Source organism: Mya arenaria, chromosome 8 (genome assembly GCF_026914265.1).
Source record: "Mya arenaria isolate MELC-2E11 chromosome 8, ASM2691426v1".
Classification (NCBI taxonomy): Eukaryota; Metazoa; Mollusca; class Bivalvia; order Myida; family Myidae; genus Mya; species Mya arenaria.
In genome coordinates this window covers 23,779,134-23,789,094 of record NC_069129.1, presented here as the reverse complement: position 1 = coordinate 23,789,094, position 9,961 = coordinate 23,779,134, and the positions used below count along the sequence as shown (strand labels likewise).

The window sequence follows — 9,961 nt, the reverse complement described above, 5'->3', positions numbered from 1 at the left end:
AGACCTCGTAAATCAATCGTAACAACTCGGCCATCTCCGGCAAGCTTCGAGATAGCCATATCTTGATACTAGCCGAGGAGTTCCGATTGTAATATTTTGTAATCGATTAACCACTAAAGAAATGTTGTGTGCTACTTTGCGTGCTCGATTATACAAACAATTGAAGTCTGTTAATTGAAGTAATTTGTTGTAAATGCATCGTTACTATGTTTACGAAGACGCTTTTGATCCTGTCAGCCTCACTATCACCTTTTTTACTTCTTGTTTTCATGGTTTGTAGATGTACTTTCTTATTATTATAAACTTCTCAATGTATACCACAGAAGTGTGTCTCACTGTTCTTTGATTAAAGATTACTTTTTGAATGCCATTTTGGGACAAATACTGAGTTAACTAGCAATAATACACTATCAATATGAGTATTGAAAAAATAAAGACCAGGGCTTAACTCACTACTGGACAGTACATTTTCAATTTGTGCAACTTTCTGATAACATTGGTGTGAAAATGCTTTTAATAGGTTTCAAGTGTAAACTTAGGAATTAATTGCAATGAGAACATTAATTTCATGGTTAATAAAGCAGCTAGTCCATAAAAACAGCCGCTTCAGAGTCTGACAATTTTTGTTTTGGCAATTATTTTGGCGACTTCGCATCCATATCCCACTTATTGTTTTCCTAGCCAAGAATGACAAATCCCAGCGCTAAGTATATTGAGCGGATAGATAACTTGCTAGATAGTTAAAAAATGGTGATGCTTAAGTGTAATAATAGAAAGGTATTGGCTAAAAATCATTTATGTTTAACTTTGCATTGTTATTTAACAAAGCAGTGTCAGGTATTGTGGAGTTACAGTTGAAGAATATATTTTACATTGGTATTCATGAATCAGTTGACTTGTGGCGTTTTATAGGGAACAAAATGAATATCCTAATGTTTAAAAAAGTTCCCTTTACGCGCATAATTGTGGCTAGGTAAGCAACATCTAAATCAGACTTTCTTTTGAATGTTCCTCAAACCTGAAATTTTTTGCTATTGCTTTACATGATTTTGCTCTCCTTTATAATTCATGAGTTTGAGCTGGGAGTGTTATTGGTCACAGGTTTGAGCAAGCCCCATAAGCATTTGCCAGTTTCGCAATAAAGTGGGAAAATTATACCAGTCGTCTGTATTATTTAATTACTTTGAATGATGTAATTCAATAATCAACACAAAATTATGATTATATGGGCAGTCATCTTTTCAACATCTAATGACAGAAAGCCATGGTCATGGTTTGGGTTCCACCTTTAAATGTTTGAGTTATGTCCTGATGTTAAATAATCTGGTTCTTATATTTATAAAATCATATGATAAATATTTTTTTGGTGTTCAAAGGGTCAGTAAAATCATATATGATATTGACCAAAACTGGAGTTGTTTTATTTTTAATACCAAAATCATTTGCAAAAGAAATAACTGATGCACTCACAGTGCTTCACATGTTAATCTTTACAACTAAAAGAGCTAATTGTCTCTAAAGTTTTTTTAAGATAAAGGTTGTTGGGCCTTGTTAGTCATTTTAGGCTTTTGGAGCATAGTGCACAGACAGAATGTAACCCTGGTTAGAGCAACCCTGGTTCTTTAACGTGCACCAGTGTATAGCACTGTCACATGGGATCCCGATTTAACGTCCCATTTTTACTTTTCAGAGTCTATATCACTTTTTGTGACTTGTCATGTGACATTTTCCGACCAATCAAATTTGTGTTTATATGTAAGGTATGTTATATTATTGCCTAGTGTTTGCTTAAGTCAGAAAGTATATTGCAATTTTATTCAATTCAGGGAGCAGTGAATTCCATCACAGTTCATTGCCCCAGGGACAGGTCTAGAGCAGTTAGAAAAGTCCTCCAGCATGTGAGAATCATTGAAATCTTATTGGTTAACTGTATATGTTATGAAATTATAAAAAGTGTATAAGACCAAATGTTTTTCAAATCGTAACACTGGCCCGGTTGTTGGAACAATTGCTAAATACTTAACACTGAAATTTATCTTCAAAATGTTGAAGAACAACTGAATATTTAACGTCAGGTAACCGTAAGTGGCTAATTTAATAATAATCATTTTAATAATTGTAAAATTTAGCAAATGTTCCAACAATCAGGCCAGTATTATTAAATCCCATTTAAAGTATCATTTTTGTATCTTGTACCATGTTTGATAGTGCTACCTTTGTTTTTGTCTTTGCATTGACTGCCATATTGGAATTCGAACAAGTAGGCGAAGCTGAATCATTCAATAACTACTGTGCGGATAAATTACAACACCATTAATCAATCCTATGCTAGTTATTGACCATTGTCCTTGACAACATGGTAACACTCTTGCATAGAAGCGCTCATGTATAATTTCAACAATTCTGGTTGTGGGTAATATCATAAGGGTCACATAATAAGTTACCTTCAAGGCTTCAGTGCATCATTTAAGGATTGATTCTAATTTTTTGTGCATTCATGCAGTATGAACGCACAGCCGTGATTTGGCATATCCATGAACCGGGTATAAGCTTGGTAACAGTAAATCTGTCTGATCAGAGGTCTTGTCTTGCCAATTAAGGTACATGTATCAATATTCGGATATTGTAGGTCAGCTCCAGTTCATTTGACTTGGTTATTGCTGACTTGGTTATTTCATCACATTACAGTACATGACTTCAGTATTGAACGCAGAAGAAAGCCCATTGTCAACAAATTGTGTGTTTCATCCCAAACGAGACATTTTCCACAATCACGAGGCTCATAAAACCGAGGAAGGGTACGGCAAGTGGGCGTGTGAGTACTGTGGCAAAATGTTTTACGCTGAGAACTTTCTGGATAACCACTTTCAGAACAGACATGCAGGTTTCCTTAATAAGGTAAGTTAATTACAAAAGTTCCCTTTTCACCCTAAGAATTCTGTCCCTTTTATGCAGCACCCTGCCCGTTCAAAACTGGCTAAAATCCTATTTGGTGAGATAGTCTACAGATATAGGAGTCAGCTTTTCATCTATGATGGAAAATATCGAACATGATTTATCCTTGTTGAAATTTTATTATAGATACATTGATTGCTTTTTGCTATTTGATACTGAGACAGGTGTCTATTTGTCTGGTGGGATATGAACTGCGGTATTTTCCTGCGTTATTTTCCACTGTGAGATAAGATCAAGATACCGTAGGTAAATCCTACATACTTAGATTCATTTCTTTGTATCGAAGACATAATTTCATGTTGTTATATAACTCAGGGAAAGGACTCGATATGTCTGGCGGACTACTGCGATATTTTCCGCTGTGAGATCGTATCGGGATGGGTAAATCCTACATTCTGGGACTCGGCCCTCTGTATCGAAGATGACATGGAAGAGTTGGCTACCAAATGCCAGGTAACTGAAAAGGTCTATAGTGCAAAGCTGGGACAATTTTAATGAAATGCTCATAGGGGTCGTTTCATCATCAATCATGTCAGTCGCCCTATATATTCAGCATTTAAAGTAAGGCTTGGTTGAAAATCTTCCCTACATATGAAACAACCAAGACTTCTTTATGTAAGCCACAAGCGATATCTACATAGCCAAGGGCCTTACTCCTTTGCCCTCCCATTTTATTTGTAGCTTAACTATTTGAAGATGAGTACTATACTACTGGCCCTGTTTTGGCTTCAGCATCACACCTTGGTTAATGTTTTGCATCTATACTCACTTAGTAGGTCATGTATTGCATTGAAATTTTAGCCAAGTGTTCCCATCATTCCAACCCACTTAAATAATCAAGTTAGATAACTCTAATTTGCATAATCAAATTAGGGTCCTTTATTTGAAATTCTTGAATTCAGCTTCTTGAAGTATTGCAAGGGGTTTGATCATCCAAACATCTTAAGAAATCAAGAAAGGTAACTCTTACTTTGCTTCATTTAATTTAGGCCCTTTATTGTTTGACTAAGAAATTTTGGTTCAAAGAGGGAAAATAGTTGAGGGTGCTATTTCAGTGACAGTTCTTGTTAAAATAATATTGCAGTATATGCATTTACATATCAATTTCTATTCCTGGATTTCAAGTGAAGAGTTCAGACTCAGTGTTCAACAAAACAAAAGATTTCAAAGAAAAAAGTTTTGTCATAATCTTGGCGATGTTGTTACTGTTGGCTTGCATTTTTTTTAATTTGGCCATAACTTAAAACCATTCAAAATATTCAAATGAAATTTGCCATAGAAGGTACCAAAATATATGTACGTCAGGGTCCATTACTCTGTCTCTAATAAGTATTATGTTATGCCCCTTTAAGGACTGAAAAAAAGACTTGTTGACTTTCCTACAATTGACATTTTATCTTTACAGATGATATTTCAAGCCTGTCTTTCACCTACAACAATGACACCACATGTATTTGATGCCATTAGTAAGTAACAGTCTCATTCAAATTTCTTTCAAAGGTTTGTCTTCTTGTCATTATGTCTCACCCCATAAACATATTTTTTGTGTTCGAGTTGTCTTTCCGTTTGTCCACTTGTCAGTCACAAATTGTGCACTTCATATCTGATGAACTGCTTGAAGGATTTTGAAATCACTCTCCACAAATGTTCACAATATTAAGACGATGTGCAGAGTGCATATAACAACCAGTTCAATTCAAGGTCAAGGCCAAACTTAGGGGTCAAAGGTCATGTGACTACATTAAAAGTCAGCTCCATATATCTTGGATTAAATAACTCTACACAGATGTTTTTTTTCATATTGAGACAATGTGCAGAGTGCATGTTGCAAACACAGCTTAGTTCAAGGTCTAGGTCACACTTAGAGGTCAAAGGTCATATGACTATAATATGACTTTATTTTATGTCCGCTCCATATCTCTTGAAACCCTTGAAGGATTTTGAAATATCTATCCTCAAAAATCACCATGTTCTGATACGATGTGCAGAGCGCATGTTTCAACAAGGTCAGTTCAAGGTCAAGGTCACACAAGGTACTTTTTGTGTATGTCCTGCTGTTTCTGTTCCAAATGTTCTATCCTTTTCCATACATATTTCCCAGTGTCAAATGTAGTGAAACTGAATGAGATAACCAAAGGGGATACAGCTGTTTTTGATAACAAAAGAACAACCCTCAAGTTGATATGAATTTTAGTTTTTGAATTGCAAGAAATGTACAGGTTTAATATAAATAGGCAATTTCCAATTGTGATCATGTTGTAATTGGTACAATTTCATTGCAGATTAACCATATAGGCAATTTCCCATTGTCATCATGTTGTAATTGGTACAATTTCATTGTTGTAATTGGTATAATTTCATTGCAGATTAAACATGGGCAATTTCCCATTGTCATCATGTTATTGGCGCATTTGAAGTATCCATTGCAAATTAAAGATGGGACCTTTTTTATTGTCATCATGTTAATATTTGGTGCATTTGCCTTCGCAGATAAAGCATCAGTATTTGTTTATTTTCATATCTTCATGCTTTTTATTTGGTTCATAGAAACAAAATTGTGGATTAAATCCTGATAAACTCACTGTTTGAAATTTAGTTTCACTCATATAAGCTCTTTGCACTTTAAGAAAAATGAAAATAATTCCACATTGTTTCTGGTATACAATCAGTGATGTCATTTGCAGTATGGTGTAAATCTTCTTAATTTTGTGTGATTTTCTTGTTAAAAAATGATTATTAATCTGATTTTACTAGAAGCATGAAGTAGAAAAGAAACTGTTAAGTGTAATTAAGATTGCAATTTATTTCACTGACTAATTTGTATATTTCTCATTTAAGACAAAACCAGGACCATGGTTTGTTCTTCCTTAACCTGCAGTAGATACTGGTACACTGGAAAAGTTGAGGTAAACATGCACTAAATTTTACCTTTACCCTGTTTATTGCTCAATAAAGTTACAAAGTAGTATGGAACAAAACAATAAGGTTTAAAGTGGCACTCTTATTCAAAATCAATACATACTCAGGTATGTTGAATAATAAACCTTTAACTTCTTACTAAATAATGCATTTATGGAAAATATTAATTACTGATAACAAGATAGTAGCGCTGTATTTTATAGCAGAAAGTGCAAAAATGAAATGATTGGTGAATGCTTAAAGATTTACTATGGTTTACTTTAGTCTTTTATGGTAGAAAGATGGTGTTTTATGCTAATTCTTTCAAATTAAACTCCGTATCATTCATAAGAACCATTGATTCATCATTTTTGGAATATTAAAACAATATTATTAAATGCGGTAAATCTTATCTGGGAGTAATAGTGCATCTTTTACGAAGTGTAGAGCAGAAGTGTCAATTACAAGCAGGTTTGAAATCACATTTATGTATCTCTACATGTATGCTGCATTCCCAAACTTCACATCCATATTTCAGGAAAACCAGTGGCTCATGCTCTTGAAGACATTCTGTACTGTTTTTCTGATTGGCTCATTCATAGTGTATTACTTTTTAGCCTACCATCACTTTTAGTAAGTATGAAAAATGTTATTCTCGTAGATGTTTGCCCAGATTCACTATTAATCTTTATGTTTATGTAATGCAGTATTCAAGAATAATTAGTGTAAAAGGGATAGCAGCAGAAAACTCCAAAAATTTAAAAGCGCACCTGGTGGAAAATATGAATTTGTTGATATAAAAGCATGCTTGTATATGAACCCCAATTTTAACTTCAACACTTTTGGGTGGGTGGGAGGGATGTAACAAATGAATCACTTATTCCTTTCTGTCTGTTCATCAGGGGACAAATTTTGTATACAGCATATCTGTTGAAGTATTCAAGTTTCACCCATTGCCTCTTTAACCTTTTGCCATAACTCAAAAATTGTTCAAGATATACAAATGAAACTTGTTACACATTGTTGGAAGAGACAATAGGCACATGTACAGGAAGCCCATAATTCTGCCTTTAATAATTGTTACGTTATGACCCTTTTCGATTAAAAAAAGCACTGAGGAACGATGTTATAAGAAATGGAGTGACTTAGTGTCATGTGGTATGTTTGCCCATTAAAACTGTTTTTCCAATATTTAATGTTGCAGACAAGCTTGTGGGTGGGGATGTGTATCTAAAATAATTTTTCTTTTTTCTTATATATTAATACCCTTCCTTTCTCTTCCAGTTCAGAGTCACTGTTTTACGAGCCTCCAGATTCCGGGGTGCGACAAACAAAACCTTACGATCCAAACTACAGACCAAGAAAACACAGACCACGTAACAGGGTCCCTATTGTTTGATAGACAATCTGTTTAGTGTCAGACATTTCTCTCTTTTCTCAGGGCAAGGGACTGTGCAATGCTGCGATTTCTACATATGCAAGGTCTTGATATTTGTATCACAATCAATGGAGTGAATGTTCATATCTCAAGTGTCTTTTGTTATATGAAGGATTGGGAATGTGTATATACAGGAGCTATGTGACTTTAAAGTTTATTTGGGGTATTTACTTACATTCAATTTTATGTTCAATCAAGTTTATGCTTGGAGAGTCATGGTGCTTTGAAGACAATTGTTAGATGTGCTTAATAGAAAGTAGCATACAGACAGAGTGAATATTCAGTTTCATAACTGAATTCACCTGGGACCCGTTTCATAGGCAGAGTACCATTTTTGGAGGACAATTGTTAGATGTACTAGATGGAAAGTAGCATACAGAGTGAATATTGAGTTTGAAATCTGAATTCACCTGGGACACATCGATAGACAGAACGCCATTTTTCAAGGGCTGTGGAAGAGCATTATACTTACCTAACCAATAACCTGGTATTCGAACGAGCTAATGATATAAATAGAATTAGTAAACCAATAGAATAAGAGTGAGGAGTTTAAAACCATGCCTCCAAAAAGTCCACATGGTTTTAATATATAATTTTCGGTGGACTTTTCTATTCATGTTTCTAAAAGCCCTCTTTAAAAGGCAGCAAAATTTTCACTGTAACTGGGAACTTCAGACTACCTTTTTGTAAGACGAACCTTTATATTGGAGTTTGCTATAAAAGAGTGCTCTCAAATTGACTGCATCACACCCCTGCATATTATCATTCTAGACTGTTTATAGTTGTTCATTAAGCTTGTTGCTATGCTATAACACATTCAGTTCATCTCAGTCATACTATTGTATGTTGAAATCAAGATCTGCAGTGGACTGTTGTTCAATAAATATGTTACCTGCATCTTTACTTGCATATAGGTTGCTGATCCATGTAATTCCTTTATTTCATTAACAATTTATAAAATACATAACACCTGTTTTGGCCATGTCACAAAAGTCATGATATTCATGACACTTATTTGTACACATGCTGCCAGAGACATTACGCAGATGTATAGCAAGATTCTTAACTCTTGACATTAAATATTTACTGTAATATTTACACTTTAACTTCCATTCCTTAAATGAACAGCCTTTTGGCAATTGCGATTATCATCTGATGAACTCAACATCTCCGGATATGCTTGGATCGAATGATCGCGTAAAATATACATGTAAATTGAAAATTGTTTATCTTGTAATTGTTTTTATTGTGTCAGCAGGCCACAAAAACTTAAGTCAACATGTTGAAAAGTGTTAATATATGACTTGTTAAAATACTGTTGTCATGCGTTATAAAATCAACTATAAAGTTTTTTGTTTTGTGTTTTCCCGCATTCTTATGACGTCATATGATAAGCTCTTTCCGGTTACGGTCGGGTCGTTCTATATTCAGAATGGGTGATGAAGAATTACTAAAAGGTTTTCTTAAAGTTATTTTTCAAAAATTCTGAAAATAAATAAATGAATTATTGGACTCCACATGCATTAACCAGCCCAACTGTGTTCATACCCTGATAATGACAACAATCACACAATTCATTCCATAATTGAATAGATTTTGAGGAAAGCCCCTTGTTGCACAGAAAAAAAACAACAGAATAGCATTAAGTGTTGACTCAACAGTGCACTTCATTTGTGATCTTAAAATGAGTGAATTACTGCTGGGAATAAACCATGTGTTTAAGAATGAACGGTGTGCTTAAAAAAGTACTATTTATAGTACTGGCCCAAATTGCTCGAAACTTCTTAAGCTTAACAGGCTTAAGTAGCTTATTTCAATTAGCCAAAATATATACTTTAATGGATTTTTGATAAATGAAAAATGGTTAATTGTGATTATTATAAAGATATTCATATCTAAAGTATAAAAACACTAAAAAAAAAGTAAATATTACCCGAATTATTGAAAAACAAAAATAGTGAACTTAGCTTAATCCTATTTTAAGGGACTTGAGAAGTTTCGAGAAATTGGGGCCAGTAGTTTAGAAAACTTGAATTTTGTAAAAAAGATACCTGTTCAATAGTTTTGCTGTCTTAACTTGTTGGATCATAATGTATGTTGTCAAAAGTGCTTTACATGTTATTATTTTTGATAACTGCTGGTAGTTATGTTCAGCAATATAATTTAATATTGCCTGTTCTTTTCTTGCAATATGTAAAATCTATGTTTCACTCTTTTGCAAAATAAAATGATAACTCATAGGATGGTCTTTGAGCATGAGTCACATCATAAAATCGTTTTCTGAAAGTCGAGTGTTTGGTGATGTGTGTTTGACAGATCCTTTTAAAACTATTCCCCCGTGGCACTTATCATCACCACCCCATGTTACCCAACACTGTAATTGTTCAGAATCAAATTGACCTCTAAATGTGACCTTGACCTTTGACCTTGAGAGCTGGGTCTTTCAGTTTATGTGTCACTTATTGGTTAACATCTTGCTTTTATTTGTGCCAAGTTCTTTCACTTTCATTCCTCAAAGAAGCAGAACAAGAGTTACAACACAAGTTTTGACCCGGAGCCATACTCAATAATGCAACTTATATTGACCTTAGATTTAAGATTAGAAACTGAGTGTTTTAATTGGCCTGTATAGCTGACCAATCGGCTGAATGGAATCACTGAGGCATGTCA

The 9,961-nt window shown here is 34.1% G+C and overlaps 1 protein-coding gene across 1 annotated transcript; it reads left to right on the top strand.

Annotated features, from left to right (window-relative positions):
- The first annotated feature begins 135 nt into the window (after nt 1-135).
- Nucleotides 136-9,490, top strand: LOC128242494 (uncharacterized). Its single transcript, XM_052959656.1, has 8 exons — nt 136-272; nt 1,827-1,898; nt 2,689-2,898; nt 3,271-3,408; nt 4,361-4,421; nt 5,794-5,861; nt 6,392-6,486; nt 7,138-9,490. Exons 1-8 carry the CDS (start codon nt 207-209, stop codon nt 7,250-7,252), a joined length of 825 nt encoding a protein of 274 aa, XP_052815616.1. The 5' UTR covers nt 136-206; the 3' UTR covers nt 7,253-9,490.
- The last annotated feature ends 471 nt before the right edge of the window (nt 9,491-9,961 follow it).